Source organism: Pteronotus mesoamericanus, unplaced genomic scaffold (assembly GCF_021234165.1).
Source record: "Pteronotus mesoamericanus isolate MK-2021 breed Mesoamerican mustached bat unplaced genomic scaffold, CSHL_Meso_final scaffold_165, whole genome shotgun sequence".
NCBI lineage: Eukaryota > Metazoa > Chordata > Mammalia > Chiroptera > Mormoopidae > Pteronotus > Pteronotus mesoamericanus.
This window is the reverse complement of record NW_026555307.1, coordinates 4,496,810-4,517,033: the sequence shown is the minus strand read 5'-3', so window position 1 is coordinate 4,517,033 and position 20,224 is coordinate 4,496,810. Positions and strand designations below refer to the sequence as shown.

At 45.5% G+C, this 20,224-nt stretch overlaps 1 protein-coding gene across 1 annotated transcript in view; it reads left to right on the top strand.

Moving 5' to 3' along the window:
- Nucleotides 1–9,859: 9,859 nt before the first annotated feature.
- Nucleotides 9,860–20,224, top strand: part of RHPN2 (rhophilin Rho GTPase binding protein 2) — a 54,897-nt gene continuing 44,532 nt past the window's right edge. Inside the window, exon 1 of the mRNA XM_054588981.1 lies at nt 9,860–9,974. Within this exon, the coding sequence (XP_054444956.1) occupies nt 9,906–9,974 (69 nt within the window). The 5' untranslated portion in view covers nt 9,860–9,905. The remainder of the gene's footprint in view (nt 9,975–20,224) is intronic.

Here is a 20,224-nt window from a genome sequence, read left to right as displayed (position 1 = left end):
GCCCCCTCGCTACGGCGGCCTCGATAGGCCAAAAGCCGTCCGCTCTTTCTGCTCCTCAAACCTAAGCCTCTCGCCTAAGACCTGCAGCTATAGGTTCTCAAATCGTCTGCGGAAGGCGAACCCCGCCGGCGTTCCCTCGGAGGCTTTGGTTGACTCGGTGTCCCCATCCTACGAGGCTCCTTGGAGAAGCTGGAAACCACCCAACTGTCGGCCTCGGGGAAGGCTCCCCAGCAGACGACGACCCCCCGCCCTCTGCCCCCCCCCCGCCCGACCCTCGCACCATCCTGCGACCTGCCGAGAAAGTACGTGTGCTTGCACATGCAAACACACACACGTCACTCAGGTTTGCTTAAGTGGAGTCCCCTTAGAGACCTTTGAAAGGATTCACAGACGGGGATACCCCGATGCTTAAGGTAAAGGCAGCTCCGAACAACGTTTGATCACAGAGAAAAATAAACAAGAGAATAAGAGAAAAGGAGAAAAAGAAAGGGATAAGGAGAGGGATAGGGAAAGAGGAATAGAGAGAAAAGGGAACACCTGAAAAGCGAAAGAAAAACGAGAAAGAGGAAAGGAAAAGCAAGCAGACAAGCCAAAAGTTGTGAGATGCATGGTGGATGCCGAGAGCTTCCTTCCTGAACCTAAAGAAACGAACGTCTGTCAAATGGGGTGCTGTTATCCCACCCCAAAACTCTTTTTACAGAAGAAAAAAATGAACCTCATCTAGTAAGGGGTGAGGCTGAGCTGAAAACCAGATCTGGAAGCCGAGGTTTTCAAAATGAGCGTCAAAAGTCTGTGTGAGTCAGTCTCTAGGATGTTTTTAAAATGTCCATCCCACCCCCAGACCTCCTGAATGGGCATCTCTGGACCTGGTGCTGATACTTGATCACTCCAAGCACCTCTGATCTCAAGGCCTTTGTATACAAGTCATTGTTCCCTCTGTTTGAATCTTCTTCCCCCAGATACCACAAGACCCATTGCCTCACCTCCTTCAGGTCACTGCTCAAAGGTTACTTTCTCAGTGAAGCCTTCTCAGACCCTATTTTAAAAACAATCTCTTTTTGCAACACTTTCTATCCCCCTTACCCTACTTGATATTTTTTCCCCAACACTTATTCTCTTTAACACACTATATAATTGGATTTGCTTTATTATATCTATTGCTTTTCTTCATTGTAATGTAAGCTCCACAAAAAACATAGACTTCGCTCAGGTGTTTTGGATTTTTTTTTCCTTTTCTGTATCCTCAGAGATTAGAATCATAATTATCAAGTAGTAAGCACTCAAATAAGTTTGAAAGTAAGAATGAATAACTAGTTAAATAAGTCATGGTTTCATACCGTTAAAAAACAAAAGTTTAAAAAAACATACAGTTTTAACACATAGCCTCAAAATTGTTTGACACATCTCTCATCAAGAAGTGGAGGCTATCAGTAGACAATACTGGCAGGGTCGGGTTATTAGGATACAGACTACTTTATTTTAATCAATGGTTGTGGGGGAGGGGTGCCTGGAGAAAACAAAGTCACTTCCCTTTTTTGAAAGAAAACTAAAACTTGGAAAAAATCTTTGTTCAGTGAAAATCAGGTAGAATTTAATTGTCCCTAAGACACAAGGGAGCAGTTCCCCTGAGAAGTGAACAGTGGGGACTCAAAATTCTGAAAACATTTGGGAAAAGGGAAAATGGGCTTCCTGTTAATTGGCAAATGTTCCAGTGGGGCTTTTTGTTTTTACCGGGATGTGTTATGTTGTGTGTGCATATATGGACTGGAGTCTCTGCTAAGTCTATAAAGTTCTGGAAGGGTGATTGATACAGTCTTGATTTTTGTTACTTTATCTCAATAAAAGCCCACTGGGACTCCAAAAAAAAAAAAGTGACATTTGTGTCCTCACCTCTTAAATCTAGCCTCCATGACTACTTGAGCAAAAGAATATGAAAGCACAGGGGGCAAGGGGGAGATAGAAGAGGGGGAAGGGGGAATAAATGGTAATGAAAGGAGATGTGACTTGGGATGGTGAACACACAATACAATATACAGATGATGTATTATAGAATTGTACACCTGCAACCTATATACTTTTATAAACTAATGTCACCCCAATAAATTTACTAAAAAATGTTTAAAAAGAATATAGTGAAAGCAACAATAAAACAATTGCCACATCCAGATTTTAAGAGACTGGCAGATTCCACTTTCTGCTTCTTGGGATGCAGGCTCTTGGAACCCAAACTTCTGGTTCCAAAAAGGTAAAAGGAACTGCAAAATTCATTTTCTGGAGTATCTGAGATCTTGCTTCCCAGCAATTGTCATCAGTTTAGCTCAAATGAATCTTACAAAAAATTACTTATAAGTATGGACATTCTGACATTTGCACAACTTGAACACCAAGTGCCCTTCCTGTCCTACTCAGTTAAGCAAGAAGGCAAAAATCTCAGAATCTTATCAGGAAACTGCAGATAAGAATTTCTTCCTCATGGTCCACACATCAGTGCTGGCTGTGGGATGGTCAGTCATGACATTAAAAAACACCTTCCTGCTCTGGCTGGTGTGGCTCAGTGGCATGAGTGCCAACCTGGGAAACAAAAGGTTGCCAGTTCAATTCCTGGTCAGGGCACATTCCTGGGTTGTGGGTGTGAGAGATCCATGTCTGCCTGTCTGTCTGTCTCTCTCTCTCCCCGCTCTCTCCCTCTCTTCCACTCTCTCTAAACATTAATAAATAAATCTTTTAGAAAAAAGAAAAAAAGAAACCCTTTCTCTGTGCTTTGGGAATCAGCTTTGCTCTTTTTTTTTTCATTGTACTTTCTTATTGGAATATAACATATATACAGAAAAAAGTGCACAAATCATAAACACAGTTATATTCATTTTCACAAAGTGAACACACCCATGTAACAATAAGCAAATCACAAAATAGAAAATTTCCAGAATCCCAGAAGCAATAATACCAGAATGGACTCATATTGTCTGTTTTGTACTTTATATAAAATGGAATCATACAGTATTTTGTCTAGCTTCTTTTGCTCAACAGTACTTTTGTACGTAAAATATTTTGCTCACAACATACTTGTTGCTTTTGATAGTAATGTATTCATTTTCATTTTGTAAATTTCTATGTCAGTATGTCACAGTTTATCCATTCTACAGTCAATGGCGTCAGGGAGGAAAATTTTTTCCCTATCCTTCAAAATTCTTCTGGGTGATATAATTAAATTAACATGAGGCAGATTAGCAGGAGAAAAACAAATTAAGTTTAATAAAATGAATACCTCCTGTATATGTGGGAGAGACCCAGGAAACTGAGTAACTCACCAAAATGGCAGAAGCCATCACCTTAAATACCACCTTCAGCTAAAGACAAGAGAAGGTGTTTCAGGTAGAGTTGGTTATGGGAGCTTACCAGAAAAAGTACAGGAAGCAAGGGTAAGATTGTTACCAGATTCAAGCCCATGCCTTCTCTATTGATAATGAAGTCATGACTAGTACACTGAGGAAAACCTCTACAAATAGAGTTTTCCCTTATAAATGCAAATGTCTTTTTACAAAGGGTATCCCCTACTTATATTTCTGAGCTTCTCCCATGTCTGCTGTTTCTTGAAATTACCCAGCCTAAAATGATCAATATCCCAAGGAGGTATATTTTGGGGTGGCAAACTCTGCTCCCCCCAGTCCCACCTTCAAAACTTCAAATAAGAATTTTCGCATTTCAGGAACCAGGTTAATATATTGTTCTGTATCTTATTAAATCAGTTTCAGTCTCTTTGGTTTTGTTCTTGTTTTTGTTTGTTTTTATTACTCAAAAGAGCTTCATTTTTTAATTTAGCTTTCTGACTCTGCACTTGTGCTTTCAATACTTTTGCAATGATTTTATGCTCCTCAATAAGAAAAGCATGTCCTACCACAAACATACTTACACACACATGGATCTACCATAGGACCTGCTGACATGTATTTTCATTTTATGTATTCATTTGCATTCACTGATTTTAGAAAGAGAGGAAGGGAGGAGAGAGAAACATCAATGTGTTGTTCCAATTATTTGTGCATTCACTGGTTGCTCCTTGTATGTGCTCTGACCAGGGGTCAAACCCACAACCCTGCTGTATCAGGAGGATGCTCTAACCAACTGAGCTACCCGGCCAGGGTTGTTTCTTCATTTTAAACAACCTCATCTGAACTTTAGGTCTCATGGCAGGAACTCCACAGAGTTGGTTTAGTCACACAGCACATGCAGATTTTGGTGCTTTCCCAACCTTCTTGGTATAAAGGTGAACAATTCTATTACCAGAGGTCTGGGACAGCTGTCTTTTGTTAGAGGCTATATTGTTGGGCAGCCTCCATGGGTGTATCAAATGCTTGACTGTTCTGAGTGTCTGCAAACACCATCCCCAAGGGAAAAAATAAATGAGCTTAGTCTTAGAAACAGGTCAGTTTGAGTGTCCTCCTTGGAGCGTGCCTGTGCCCTTCTCTGGGGCACATAATTTTTTTTTTAAACAATGGGGACCTCCATGGGGCTTGCGGCCAAGGGAACCGTGCACAGCAAAACCCCTAAACCTGTCTTCAAGGCCCTCTTTCTGTTACTTTCCAGTGAGCCAACAGCAGCCCTGCCATGGCTTTCACCTCTTGCTTCTTCTATCCTAAGCCCTTCCTTGTTTCACTGTTCTCAGATTTAATAAATATATTCTAAAAAAAAAAAAAAAGGCCAGTTTAGTTAAACAGTTGTGTCTCATTTTAGGAGGCAGTGATGCAGATTGAGCTTCCAAAGTTAGGCCTATATCGTGTAAGCAAGCAGTCAAGTATTTAATAAGAGACCTTTGTATGGAAACAATAACAAAGGTTAATGATTGAAGCAGACTATCATCCCACTTTCTGAGTTCTGACGGCAAACAGTCTAGAAGATTTCTAGGTCAGGGTGGTAGGGTGGTAGCATCTTTTGCAGTGTGAATGTCTCGAGTGGTGTCACTGGGTATTCAGGTAAACTCCTCAAGCGGCTTACACAGCAAAAGGCATATGTGAGCTGTTATAATTATTTCTTTGAAGTTTATATGGAATTGTCTAGTTGCACTTTGCAGGGCTTCAGGGGAAAGGGCAGTTTTTTTGTTCTCAACGATTCCAAGTTAAAGGAAGGGAAAAATTTGGAAATATTCATTTGGAGAGCTATAGCCAAATATTTGAGGAAACTAGAAGAATGCAAGACCCAGTCCAGTTTACAGCTAAATAACAAAAACCTTAAAGAAGTAAATAGGACTAGAATTTAATATCATAAATATGTATTATGGATACACATATGGAAAAGTATTGAATCATACTTTTCTCTTTAAAATCACCCTCATTTTTACTAAAGATAGCCAAATTAAGACTAACTTAACTGCCACGACCAGAGTGGCTCAGTTGGGTGGGCGGTGCCCCACAAAATGAAAACTTGCCAGTTTGAATCCTGGTCAGGGGACATGCCCCTGTTGGTCCCTAACTGGGCGTGTATGAGAGGTAACTGCTTGATGTTCCTCTCTCACATCACTATTTCTCTCCCTCAATTTCTCCCTCCCTTCCCCTCTCTCTTAAATAAATAAATAAAATCTAAAAAAAAAAAAATCCTAGGAACTAACTTCAAAAGATGCAAACTCCAACCTTCAGGCATCTCAGCTCCAGATTTGCTGACCTTCAGCTGTGGAGCCAGGACGATGAGAAGCCAGGATGGCGTGAAGTCAGCACGACACACACTGGACCATTGCTTGCTTTACCGGAATGGACTGAGCTTGTCTGCATGCAGAGAACTTTCCAACCACCTCCCTTGATATCTCTGTTCTTCTTCCCCCTCTCCCTCATAAAAGCTTCTGCCTGCATGCACAGAGATGGTAAGATGCACTCTGGCTAGCGTGGCTCAGCGGATTGGGTGCTGTCTTAAGAACTGAAAGATTGCCAATTTGATTCCCCGTCAAGGCCACGTACCTGGGTTGTAGGCCAGGTCCCTACTTGGGAGTGTGTGAGAAGCAACTGATTGATTTATCTCTTGCATGTCAAGGTTGGTCACCCTCTATCTCCTTCCCTTCCCCTCTCTCTAAAAATAAATAAAATTTCTTAAAAAAAAAAAAAAAAAGGCTTTGAGACACAAGTCCCTCATCTTCCAGATGGTTGGTATCTGAATAAACTAATTTCCTTTACATTAGAACCTATATGTCGAGTTGACTTTGCAACTTTACCAGACCTGCATTAGGTTACAATACTTTTTTTTTCCTAAGTAAAAGCACTTCGTGGTCAATAGCTGTGCTCTAGGCTAGAATCTTCCCTGACCAAAGTCAACCTATATCTTAATTGAGCCTGTCTTATCTTTTTGCCTCTATGATAACACACCTTTGGAATGTCAAGGTGACATCCCCTTTTGCAAACCCCTTAGGCACAATCACCATTATTAGTTTTGTCCTGTTAATTGTTGACTGACTAGCTTGTACCCACCTATGTAAAAGAAGTATGTGCCTATCATTTAACTCTTTTATCCAACCCTTCCTAATCTATCACCGAGGAATTTCAGGTAACCCCCTTACACCTCCTGTTTTGATTGTAATGTATAAAATAAGGTGAAACTGCCATTTTCTGAAGTATTTTCTCAATCCTTTGAAGTTTTGCTTCCAGGCAATTGTCCTCAGTTTGGCTCAAATAAACTCGTAAAAATCCAAATCTACGTATTTGGATGTTTCTTACATTGACAGATTACTCATGAAAACTTAATGAGATGTTAGGACAAGTCAGCCATTATTTTAAGTTATTTTTGCTGACAAATTTATAAGCTTATGTAGAATTAAAGTGTTTTTTTTTTTAATTTATTGATTTTAAAGAGCAGGAGGGTGAGAGAGAAACATCAATTTGTTGTTCCACTTATTTATATTTTCATTGGTTGATTCTTGTATGTGCCCTGACTGGGAATTGAACCTTCAACTTTGACATATAGGAAGATGATCTAACCAACTGAGCTATGCAGCCAGGCCTATTTTATTTTATTTTATTTTATTTTAGCAGCTCTCATTCTTGATCACAGTAGGATCAGAGATATGGGGTCAGGCCTGTGGGTTCCCCTGCAAAGAACCATGAGAATGTCTGGTTCTGCATGGCCCAAGGCGTGATTCGTAAATGGCTCACATAGTCAGGAGATACTGCTGGGACTCAGAGAAGAGCTCCGTTTCTTCCAGAGATGCTCAGGAGCTAGTCTTAGAGTAAGCTGATAATGTCTGTTACACTACATATGCTTCCTTCTTTTGCTTTTTTTTTTAATCAAATAAGCAGTTCAAGAAGGCAATGGTGTCAGGCTAGGTTAAATAGCCTGACTGTGGTTAAATAGCTCAGATTGTGGTTTTCACTGTGTTAACTTTTTTCTTTAAGTTGATTTTAAAAATGGAAAAGAGAGAGACTTCAATTTGTTGTCCCTTGTTTATGCATTCATTGGTTGATTCTTGTGTGTGCCCTGATCCCACAATCTTGGAGTGTTGAGAGGACACAACTGACTACCTGGCCAGGGCTATCACTGTATTAACTTTTATGTGTATCTCCCTACATGGCAAAGTGCTGCTTGTTTTCTGCTTAGGGTTATGACAGAGTTGTCTTTTAAAATAAAGTTTGTGCCCTGGCCAGTTTGCTCAGTTGTTTAGAGCAACATCCTTGGAGTTTAGATACTCCAAGATGGCGGTTTGAGCCCAGTCAGGGCACATAAATAGGTGGAACAACAAATCGATGATTCTCTCTCTGTCTCTCTTGTTCTCTCTCTCCCTCCCTTCCTTTATCTCTAATATCAATAAAATAAAATAAGTTTGTTTAAAGTGAGCAAATTTAGTACATGTGACACATACACATATGAGACAAATTGTAAAGGTGATTGGAGCTTCAAGGTGGTAGAAGATGACAAGAATCTGAAGGTGATAGGAATGACTGGAGTCAGCAGGCCCGGCTTAAAACTGATCTCTGTCACAGAGCAGTGTGCCCTTGGCCATTTCACTCTCTGAGCCTTAGGTTTCTCAAATTAAGATTATTTTATCCACTTACTTGCAGAAAGTTGTGGGAATGAAACATTACATCTATAAACATTCTGGCTAGAGTAGAATTCCCATTGGTAACTTTATTATTAGGAGCAGTAGTAGTAACAGTAGTAGTATTACAAATGTACATTAACTACACAAGCACTAACGGAAATTTATAAGCAAAAAACGGTTTTAAGTAGATTTATGACTTTGTGTTGGGCCACGTTCATAGCCACCTGGGCTGCTTGCCCAGGTTGGACACCCCCATGACTCACCACCCCAGGATCCCCAAGATGGAAACAACTGATTTTAACTCCCAGTCCGGGGTTGGTACTTTTACAGGTCAATGGATCGATTATAAAATGACCAACATGATGAAATTAGCTCGATACTCATCACCTGACCTTAATAGTGAAGGGAAGTTTTTGCATCTGCTCGTTTCCCCATACACCTGTCCCCGCGCCGAGCTGGTTAAAACTTCCAGGTTCTTTCTTAGAACTAAGACAATCCTTTCCAGAAAAGCCTTTTCTTGTGCAGCATCTCAGAGTTGGCAGTGACAGGTGGATTTTTTTGACATTTACTTGGTTGTTGGTTCTTGGTTGTTGCTATTACTTATTTTAAAACTTTCAAACATGTCCTGATGCACCTCCTTTTTATTTTTTCTTTATTTTGTTTACACTATTACAGATGTCCCCATTTCCCCCTTCTTTTCTCCCCTCCCCCCTTAATTTAATTTTTTTAAGAGAAATAAACGTTTGGCTTGTTTTGAAATTAAATTGTTTTGTTCTACCTGTGGCATCTACCGTGACCGCCAAACGCAGTGGTAACTGCACAAAGGTGTCCTTTGGTTGTGGGAAGGGTTTTGTGACTGCAGGAAGGAGGTGCGTGGCCCCTGTGGCGGGGAGCTTCCGGCTCGGGCCGAAGGTTGTGGGCCCCTGTTCTGTCTGGTATCTGTCCCGAACCTATCTCAGCCGGGGATTGGGGGGGCGGTGGTGGGGGTAGGGGTGGGAGGGCGGGTGAGGGAGCAGGGCGATTCCCGTCCCCGGAGTTTCCTCTTTGGCTAAGCCAGAAGCGTCCCTTCACCCAGCTAAGAGCTTTCACACGCGTTTTCGTTGTAATACTTTAGGCCAGCCAGAGAGAGGGTGACCCAGTCCCATTTTGCAATTGAAAAAAACTGAGGCTTTAAGTGGTGGTTAAGAAACGTGCTCAAGGACATCCGCCGAGTCTCTCGAGCACAAAACCCTTCGTGGGCAGACTCCGTCTCACACAGCCGTCTGTATCTCCCAGCCGATCCTCCTCCAGTCTCAGCAAAGGGGGTGGGGACAGGGAGTAGAACACCGCGCCAACGGGTCTGAGTCACCCAGCCAAGACCCTCGGTGGGGCAACCAGCTCCCTCTCAGCTTCCTGGACTCGGCCCTGGGGTCCCTTCCGTCGGCAGGCTGCCCCAAACCGCTTAGCCCAGAGTCCAGCGCTCCAGCTGCGCCCTCGACTTAGCGTTGTGTCTGATCAATCCTCTCTGGAGCCTGCGCTCCTCCCTGCATTTGCCCCCACGGCTCCAGACAAGGGACCGAGTTCCTAGCCTAGGCCTAGCCGCGGCCACAGACACCCGGCCCCGCCCCTGAACCACAGGGCTGAACGACCCGCGACGCCCAGAGTAGGTCCCCGAGGCTCGGAGAAGGAAAGCTTGGTGCCCAAGGATCCCAGCTCTCCGCGCGGCCAGCCTCCCGCCTAGGGCGCCGGTTCCGCTCTGCCAATCAGGAGCCGGGGCGGGACAGGGGGCGTGGTCCCGGCGAGCCTGGCTGGGGCTGGAGGAGCGGCCGCGCGGGCGGGGCGGGTCTGGGCGCCCTCTTTGGCCAGATCGGCTCCCCAGGCTCAGTCGGCTCTCCGTGTCCGAACCGCCAGCATGACTGACGCTCTGCTGCCCACGGCCCCCCAGCCACTGGAGAAGGAGAACGACGGCTACTTTCGAAAGGTTGGTGGCTTCGGGCGGGAGGCGAGCTGCGGGCTGCAAGCTGCGGGCTGCAGACCTTCTTTCCCCCGGCGGTGGAGGGGGCTACGGGGGTCGTGCGGCCAGGGTCGACCAGGCCGGAGATGGAGGGAGCGTGCTGGCCTGGGGCGGCCGGGGCTGAGGCTCGCGGTGAGGACGGGTGGGGCCGCCGCGTACCCCGCGGCGGAGAGCAGGTGGCTTCCGGGGCTGGGAGAGGCGAGGGAGGGTCTCTCGGGGCGGTCCCGCGCAGGTGCGGGCGGAGGATGGGGCAGCGAGGGTGCGCCTGGGGAGGGGACCCGGTCGTCCTCTTCGTTGGGCGTTAGGACTCGAGCGCTTGGCCGGGACGCGGCTGGAGATACAAGGACCACCCCAGGCGGGTTGGCAGTCTTCTTTTGCCTGAAGAATGCTTCCAGTGCCCATTTCTTTGATTTTTTAGAAGGCAGGGAGAGCTACTGGTGGGAGGTGACCTCAGGCGTCGCCTCCCTCCTCTACCCCAAGTTGCCTTGGAGGGCAGGGCGTGAACGCGGCAAACGTGTGATTTATTTCGTTGTTGGAGAAACCCGGGGCGAGTGTGGGCTTCGTGGGAACTTGGCATGTCCAGGAGCCCCTCGGTACGCAAACAGGCCTCTCAGCCTGGAGAGACAGTCTGCTGCCCAGTCCCTCAAAAAACGACCCTAGCCCGAGGAGCGGGGGCTCTTGGATACCCGCAGGTGGCAAGGCCTGAGCTACAAAGATGCTTTATGCGCCTGGAGTCACAGTGACACCTTCCACCCTTCCTCCCTGCAGGTCCCTGCCAGTCTAAAAATAGCCTTTGGAGGTTGGCCAGGTTTGAGTGGGTGGGTTGATTGTAATTGCTTTTTTTAAAAAAATAAGATACATGACCGAAAGAGTGTGTAATTATAAATAGGGAAGTGAAACTGTTTCCACAGAACAATCAATTCTTAATTGTTAAAAGCCTAATGATCAAGTGGTAAATAGACTTGGCATCTCCCTTCTTTTTCCTTGTGAGGCTTTTTGCTCTCTGCTGAGGAGCAGTGGCCCTGGGGGATGGTCAGGACTGGAGGGGAATCTGGAAACAGGTGAGGACAGAGTGGAGAAAAAAAAATTTTAAGTGAATTGCTCTTAACATTAAAAAAAAAGTAGTTTTAAGGTATATTTAAGTTCAAAGATGTCATTATGGAATTACAGGATTATAACTTCTAATTATGTGTGGCATTTGGGACAGAGGATCATAGGCTGTGGAACTGCAGAAGGAGGCAAAGCCTGGGAATCACTAGATCTTGCTCCTAGGGCCCCGGAGCCTGACTGCCACCCCCACAAAATTGCTCTGTAGCCTCCAGCAAGTTGCTACCTCTTCCTGGGACTTCATTTGCTCCCTGAATTGTTTCTCTGAACAGGTGGAGGTCTGGACCTACAGCGCCTTTGTGGGGAAGTGACTGGGGGAGGGGCAGAAGAGGTGAACAACACCTGTGAGGGTTCTGTGCCGAAGTCTTCTAGAACAGGTTTTCCAGGGGGAGGATGTGCAGAGCAGAGAGTAGATGGCCAGGGAGCCACGAAAGGATGCAGAGTTGGATTGTTTTTTAGATGCAGTTTCTATGGTAGCGGATAAGAAAAGAATGGGTACAAAATAAGGTGAATCACTCGTTTACAATGAGAAGCATCTCTTTTGAAAAGGAGACCGTGTAACGATCATTGTGCTATATCATACTCATCCAAAGAACATTTTTTTGTATGAGGATAAAAGGTGCTGACGTTGAACCCTTCCTGATCTGTGATATGAGTTAGTTTGACCTAAAACAAATGCTCCTTGAATGAAAGGTAGAGAAGGGTGAAGGAGGGGAGATAGAGCACATCAGGTAGAGGGAATGGCGTGAGCAAAAGCATGGAATAGTGAATGCTTGTGATGTGGAGGTTTAAGTGCTTCCTGGATACATGGGAAGAGAACTAGGGATCCATCAAAGTGTTTAATGCAGGACGAAACATGTGAGATTCATGTCACAAAAGATAACTGACAGCTGAGTTGTTGGTTGGTGGGGTATTGGGGTGAGGCAATGATGTAGCCAGGCAGGGAGGAGTTAGAGTTGGGAACCTAGGGGGTAGCCCCCTGTGATCTCCGTTGTCTCTGCCCTTCCTACTCTGACACATGGACTATTTGATGACTTTTCAGTCAGTTATATAAAGTGCTGTGCAAATACAGCCTCACCACCCATCCTTCCTACCAGCTTGCATCATACAGCTGCCTTCCGAGCAGGCTCCCCAAACCTGCCTTTGGACTTTTGGGATTTTGCTTACCCTTACAGGACCAAATTAGTTTCTACTAAAGTTGAGCTTTTCTTTCATCCTGTTCTCTTTATCTACCTCAGACTGGAGGCCGTGATCCCAGTGAGTAGGCTGAAATGAGGGCCTGAACAACAGCAGTATCCACAGGAAAGGGAAGAACTGATGGACAGGATATGGTTGGGAGATAGTGCTGACAGGAATCCAAAATGTCTCCTTAGGTGTCTGGGTGGATGGTCATGTGCCTCACTGACTTGGGGAACCCAGAATGTGGGTGTGGGAGCAGGTGGAATTGAAGCCCCCATGTGGTGGTCCCAGTGGGGAGTTCACTCCATGGACCTTGTAACCCTGAGACCACTCTGGCTGGAGATGTGGCTTTGGGGGGCACCAGTGTGGGATATTGTGAAAAAAGACCCAAAGGAGAAGGGAATAGTACCTCCACCTAAGGGACAGGCAGAGAGATGGGTGGCACCAGTGTCAAGGAAGCTGAGAGAAGAGAGTCTTTTTATTTTTATTTATTTATTTTATTCTCTTCCAAGGACATTTTTTTGTTGTTGCTTTTAGAGAGAGAGGAGGTGGGGTGGGGAGAGAAAGAGAAAGAAATATCCAAGTAGGTGCCCTGACTAGGGATTGAACCTACAACCTTTTGGTTTATGGGATGCTGCTCCAACCAAATGAGCCACACCAATCAGGGCAAAAGAAAGTCTTTTTGGTGGAGAGATGAGCTGAGGTTGACAAGTCAGAAGACTAAGTCTTTTAGGATTTAGGCCTTTGGGGGTTGTTAGTAAGTCAGTGGGTGGAGAGTTGGGGTCAAAATTTCCTGTGGCAGTTGCAGGGGGAAAAGGGCAGAGAAGATAGCTGTTGGAGGGAGATGGGGTTACAGAAGAGAGAAGCAGTTGAGTTTGTTTTAGAATAAGGAAGCCTAGAGCCTTTTTAAAGCTGAATGAAAAAGTTGGGTGAGCTGGGCTTGTTGAAGATTCAGGGGGCAGAAGAGAAACTGTGGAGGGGTCCAAGGAGGAGAGTGGGGAGGCGAGGATTGGAAGTAGCTGCTGCACTGTTGGCTGGGAGAGCCAACCAGGAGTGGGGAGGACCTTCCAGGCAGGAGTTCCAGTCAGAGCATCATACAGCTCCCCGCCACCGAGAAGACTCCCCCATCCTGTCTTTGGCCGTTTGGGATTTTGCTCACCCTTACAGGACCAAGTTAGTTTCTACTAAAGTTGAGTTATCCTACCTTCCCTCCCCTTCCTCTTTTCTTGAAAATGCCATTCTGCTCCATCCATTCCAAAAGTATTTATTAAGGGACAGCTCTGAGGCCGATCGTTGTCAGGTTCTGGGCCATACTCAACCCTGATTCAGTATAGGTTGTGTTCACAGTGGGCCCCGTGTCCTGGGGTGCTCAACAGTCATGGGAGTTGGTACTTTATCTGATTGCTGGGTCCATGCTTGGACAGGAATCGGCTTTTTTGCTTTAGTCCAGAAAGCAATAAATGGAGACTGGGGGGAAGTCCACAGCCCATATCTACAGGTTCAGGTCTGTTTTGTGTGACTTATACATACAATGAAGACTAATTTCCTAAAAGTCCACTGTGCTGGCTGGACGTGGTCCCTGAAATGTGAGGCAATCATTGGCAGAGAGGGAAGCCCACTGAAAAGTCAGGGTCTTCCTAGGTTGTATGTGACTTGGCTGTACAGAAACCAAGGATACAAACACAAATTGGCCCCCCTGCCCCTACCCCGGCCCTGCTCCGTACAAACCCTGGTGTCCTGGGCTGACAGCATATGGGGGTCTCAGGATTAAAAACAAAAAACAGAACACTGTCTGTCTGGTCTATCACAATATGTTTCACTCTTCTCTGGCTTCTCACTGTTTTTTTTTTTCTTTCTTCCTCTACATTAATATGTTTACATGAAGTACAGCTTTATAAAATTAGTACTACAAATGACTTTCTTAAAGTAATGACCAGTAGAAATGGAGCTGCTTTCCCCGCAGATTCTTATGCTTATCCTAATGAAAGTCTTGGAAGAGTGTGTGTTCTAGCCTATAGTTAATGCAGAGTAATGCAAGTTTCTAACACACTGCATCCTGAGAGCAGGGCCGTCTCCAGGGCTCTCCAGGTGTTGTAGTCCCAAAACCCGAAGGAAAACCTGTTTTTGGCCAAGAAAAACTAGAGAAAGCCGTTCCCCAGGACTGTTGAAAGGGCCTAAATGAAAGGGTTTAGCACTGCGTGGAAGAAGATAGTCGCACAAAGTGCAGCATTGTCAGTCCTTATCTCTGCCTTTGCATCCTCTGGGAACACTAATGACCCGAAATGAATTTAGCTCCATTGTTTTTACTCAGGAGCTGGAGGAGAAGTTGTTTCTTGTTCACAGAACCTCCAGACCGGACAGGGCCCCAAGGTTCATGGTGTCCTGGTTTATGGCCTTTGTTTACTCTGTGCCTCCTGGAGTCTCCAGCACAGAAGGCAGGAGGAGATTTTATTTTTTTTCCGAGCCCAGAAGCTTCTAGTTCTTTCCCTGCACCATTCACCTTAGCAGGGTATAATTTCACGTCATACACGTGTGTGGGGAAGCCATTTACTGGGCCAGTCCACGGAGCACAGGTCATGGGGCTCATCAGCTCCAGCTTTACCTGGATAGTGATGATGTCCCTGAGGATTTGGACCTATCCCCTTGGAGCCTTGAATCCTTTCCCAGGTGAGGGGGGGAGTGAGGAGGAGGGATGTGAAGGGTTGTGATGCTGTCTTCCCCCACCCCCAGACCCCACCATGGTCAGAGACAAGTTCTAAAGCCCAGGCTGCATGCACCCAAGCTGACCATGGCCTTGGTGAGGGTCTGCCTAGCTGCACTGGCACATAGGGGCAGCCCAGAGGTGTGTCTGACAAATACCTTCTCACATCGTAGGATCCTGGCCAGAGGGGTCCCCTGGCAGAAACAGAATTTTCGTGGTGACTCAGAGAGTCAACTTGATGAACTGTAACCCTGTAAATGTCCTGTGTTTCCTGGGGCTAATTGGACAGATTCCAAGGCACCACCTGATGAGACCAAGCATTGGCTTTAGGCTGATCACTACTTCCTCGTTTGGCTCAGATACCCGAGTCTCGTGATACAAAGGCCACGTTGGAGGTGGCCACAGAGGACAGTGAAACTGCAGGTGTAGTGCAGCCAGAGAGAGGACTGGGTGTCTGCCGCAGCCGGCAGCAGGGGGTGCCAGCAGGAGTGAGGTCTCCAGCTGGGAGCCCCAGAGACGGGGAGAGAGGTCAGTCCTCCTGGCCTTGCTGGTCACGTCCAGGGAGCTTACTGTGGCCATATGCCCTCAGAAAGTCCCAGGGTTCAAACTGGATTGTAAAAAGAGAAAAGGCAGGTGATCGAAAGCCACTTAAGAAGTAGTTATCTGCAAAAGTAACATAAATTGCTATAGAAAAGGTAATTACAGAAGTGTACAAAAACACACATACCAGCCACCTCCCCACCCCACCCCACCCCACCCCACACAGTCATCACCCTCTGGATAAGGACTGTTAACTCTTGGTGACTCTTGGTTGAGGTAAGCAGGTCATTAGTTGGGACTGGAAGTACCTTTAATTCATCGAAATTTTCATGATTGTAAATCTTTGTTATTCATTCAGCATGTTGAAAAATAACTGGGTGGCACACAGTAGAGTGTTTATAAAGATTTGTAGAACTGACTGAAGGGTGCCTCTAATTGAAGGTATGGCTGAGTGCCGATTCATATTGTGGGTGAATGGGTTGTGATGCTGGAGGCAGGCAGCTGAACCTCGGCTTCCAATCCTGATGGAGATCCAGGAAGGGCAGGAGGGCTCATTACAAGAATCATGTTTTAATTTTTATAGGTGTGCAAAACCTGGGTTCTGCTCATCCAACCTGCCCTGGATCGATGGTGTGAGGTGAAGAGTTAAATGAAACGTATGTGTGTATTGCAGGGTGTTGTATGCTCTCTGTGTTTCCTGGTTGACAGCTTCTGGCTAACTCATAAACAATTCTGTTTCCAGTTTGGTGTTTGAGTGAGGAACGATGTAACTAAGGAAGGAGTGAGAGAGGTAGAGAAAATATCTGCACTAGAAAAGCAGCAAAAAGTACCTGCTTTCCCGTGCGCTGTGTGAGGGCCTCCAGCCAGGAGACCCTGCACTGTTGTCCCTCCCTCAGTCTTATTTCTGACCTGGAGACCCCAAGTTCACACTGTGCCCTCCATTTGCTGGAAACACATCTACACATGTGGGCTTTATCTGTGGCCGTGTATAAGAAGGACCCCACTGGTTCTCCAGGTGGGGGTGGGGGTGGCCAGGCGCCAGGTACCGCCCAGAGCAGGCCCCCAGTCTGGGAGGAAAGACTGATCCATTTCTTCTGTGTCTGCCTGCCCAGTGGCCTGGCCTATTTACCTTTTCAGTGCCAATCTCTGCAGATGTAAATTAAGTATCCTTCTCTTTCTTTCAAATCAAATCAGTTTTTGCCTAGGTGCTGTTCTTCAATACTTGTTTCCCAGCTGAACAATCTGACTGTACACTAAGGGCGTGTAGGTGTATGTTGACAAATACAGAGTTTTCACTCTACGTGGGCTTATTTTAAGTCAGGACTTTTTAAGTTGCAGGTGCCAGAAAAATCCAATCCCAAATGGCTTAGGCAGATAAACACTGATGAAGTATCCCTAGAATGAAATTCTACTCGCACTGAAAAAGAACAAACCACTGTTAGGTGCAACAATATTGATGAATCTCAAATATTGGACAAAATAAGCCAGACAGGAAAAAATACATACCGTTTGCCATTTATGTGAAGTTCTAGAATAGGCAAAAGTCTATGATGACCAGAGTATTGGTTGCCTGGCAGTGATGGAAATGTTCTATTTTTTTTTTAATTGGAGTAGTGGTTACATAGGTTTATATATTTGTCCAAACTCAATGAGCTATACTTAAAATCTATATCTTTTATTATTTGCAAATTATACCTCAATTTAAAAAGTGAATGCATTGGCGCCTGTAACTGAGAAGTCCAGAGGAATGGCTTCAGGCCCAGCTTGATCTAGGGCTCAAATGGTACCATCGAGACTCAGTTTCTTAGCTCTGTTCCCCTGGGTTGTCTTCATTTCTGGGGAGACACTCCCCTGCCATGGTAATGTGGCTACCGCTGCCCAGCCTCACGCCCTGCTAGGTTCACAGCTGATAGGGAAAGCGAGGCCTGAGAGGGTTCTGATTGTCCTGTGTGTCAGGTGCTCACCCTGAACCAATCTCAGACTGGGGCCTTCGATCTCCCAAGTGTCCAGGCGTGAGTCAGATGTTCTTCCCCTTGGAAAGGAGGTGTAGGAGTAGGGATTTACCATGTCTGACCATGCCGGGCTGTGAGGAGGGAAAGAGGAACACACGTCGCTGTGCCCAAAGGATGTACAATGATGTCAGGCAGCCCTCAGCCAGGGAGCGTGTGAGGGGTGTGTGGGTATTGGCAGGTGAGCTGCCCCAGCATTCCCACACCTTCCTGCTGCTCACAGTGCCTCACGGCCTATCTTAGCGTGCCAGGCAGGACACGGGCTCAAATCCCACGCCCACCCTTACTGCTTCTACTTCACCTCTCAGTAGCTCATTCGAACCCTAGCCACCAGAGTGTGGGATCCGAGATTCTTCGTCCACATCAGCTGTCTGACACGTAGGAAATGCCCACAGGGCTGGTGGTGGAGGTTCTACTTGCCCTTGAGTTGGACCATCCTTCCATGTTCTGAAACTGATGCAAATACCCGAGCTTCAGTCTGGTAAGGGAACCAACAGACCCCTCATAGGGGTAAGACTCACTTTACTGTAAGGCTTGCAGACAGTGATCCTGGAGGCCAGGGCGATTCAGTTGCCCCCTCCCCACTCCAGGTTTCCAGGCCAAGCAGGTGCTGCCACGGTTCTTGGCACAAACTCCAGTTTTGGAGCAGCTCTAAAGCTTTAAATCAAGAACGAAGAAGTGGGCAAGGACAGTGGTTTCCCACCCGCAGAGAACTTCTAGAAGGGGCCAGTGGACGTGGATGGCTACACAGCCTCTAGTGATCTCAGGGGATGGGGTCTGTCTCACTGTCTTCTCAGATTCACTTCTCAAGGCTCTGGGAAGTTTCCCAATAACCCCGTGGGCGTTTCTGGTGTCTCCAGTAGGCCCAGCATTCTTATTTGTCAGTAAGAAGTAATTTCATTTGTGTCCAATTACTCAGTCAAATCTAATCCTAAACATTCCTATGTCTTATCTAGAAACTTGAGCCCACATCTGTGGGCTGGTTAGGGTGTAGCAATTCCAGGCCAACCAGAAGTTGGGTAAAGCATAGGAGAAAGAAAAGTTCTTATCCATGAGCTAGAATGGCTGCTTATCTTAGCTCTGAGAAAGTACATAAAGGAATTAGTTATTAAAGCTTCTCTGTCAAATGGAACACTGCTTGGATGAACTGTGTAATTTTGAGTCAGATTGAACTCTCCCTTACAGTAATTTTAGGAAGTGGAAAAGGAAAGAGGCTGGCAATTATTTTAGCTCTTTAATATTAAATTAGCTTAATATTAAATATGGTTTAATCATATCTGAAAAAAGACAATTAGTTTTCTGATTTTTATTTTAAATCAGGAATCATTTAGTAATTTGAAAGATGTTAACTTTAAGATCATTCCAACTCAGATCTGAATCTCTGTGTACCTTGAAATTGGAGGGCTGTGTAAAGGGACAGGTTGATGGCAGCCAGCTGGGAAGTAAGAATGAGAAACCTTTGTGGAAAGAGAAACATAACTCATTTCTGACTTATTAGTCCAAAGGCCACTGATACGGGAATCCCGGAGAAGGCTGGGGCCGTAGATAAACCATTTCTCCCTCCTGCAGGTGGAGGCCATGGGTGTGACTTGGGCATAGGTGGGGGAGGCTCGGTGTGTGAAGAGCTGCCACGGCAATGACGCAGCTGGAGGGGAAGGGCAGTTCTCTCGCTGATGCTGCTCGTCAGCCCCTCCCAGTGCATCACCAGAGCCCTGTCAGTGGGCAGAACCTCAAGATAAGCTTCAAAAAGGAATGGAGCCTTGACTCAGATCCCAGGGCTTCTACCTGCTGGGTGGGAATCAAACTTTTATTTGGATCTTAAACTTTTCAGAATGAAACATTGTAATCCAAATATCCCAGGAAATAATGGACAGAGAACACAGATAATTTATTAAGAATTCGAGTGATCAATAATACATGAAAAAACTATGTTTACCTTCACTAATAATACATGCAGATTGGAAGACACAAGGATACCTGTTTTTGCATATCATCTTAGCGTAGGCCTTGACTGGTGTGGCTCAGTTGGTTGGGCATCTTTCTGTAAAATCAGAAACTTATTGGTTTGACTCCTGGTCAGGGCACATGCCTGGGTTGGCAGGTTTGGTCCCCAGCTGGGGCATGTGCAAGAAACATCAACTAATTGATATTTCTCTCTTGGATCAATGTTTTACTTCCTCTCTTTCTCTCCCCCTTCCCCTCTCTCTAAAAATAAATAAGTAAAATCTTAAAAATAAACCAACTTGGTACAGATTAAAAACAATATTTTTCAACTCTACAAATAAATTGAGACAAGTAGTTCAGTTTAAAAATGAGCAAAACATCTGAATTGGTATTTCTGCAAAGAATATATACAAATGGCCAATAAGCCCAATAGGAGGGTATGGATAAATTGTAACCCTTATACACTGTTGGTAGGAATGTAAAATAGTATAGCCACTTTAGAGAATAGTGTGACAGTTCTTCAGATGGTTAAACATAGAAATAACCGTATGACCCAGCAGTTCCACTCGTAGGTATATAGCCAAGAGAAATGAAAGCATACATCAACATGAAAAGTTACACACAAATAAACAACCCTATTCACTATAGCCAAAAAGAGAAAGCACCCCCAAATATCCATCAACTGATGAGTGGATAAATAAATGTGGTGGATCCATACAGTGGAGCATTAATCAGGG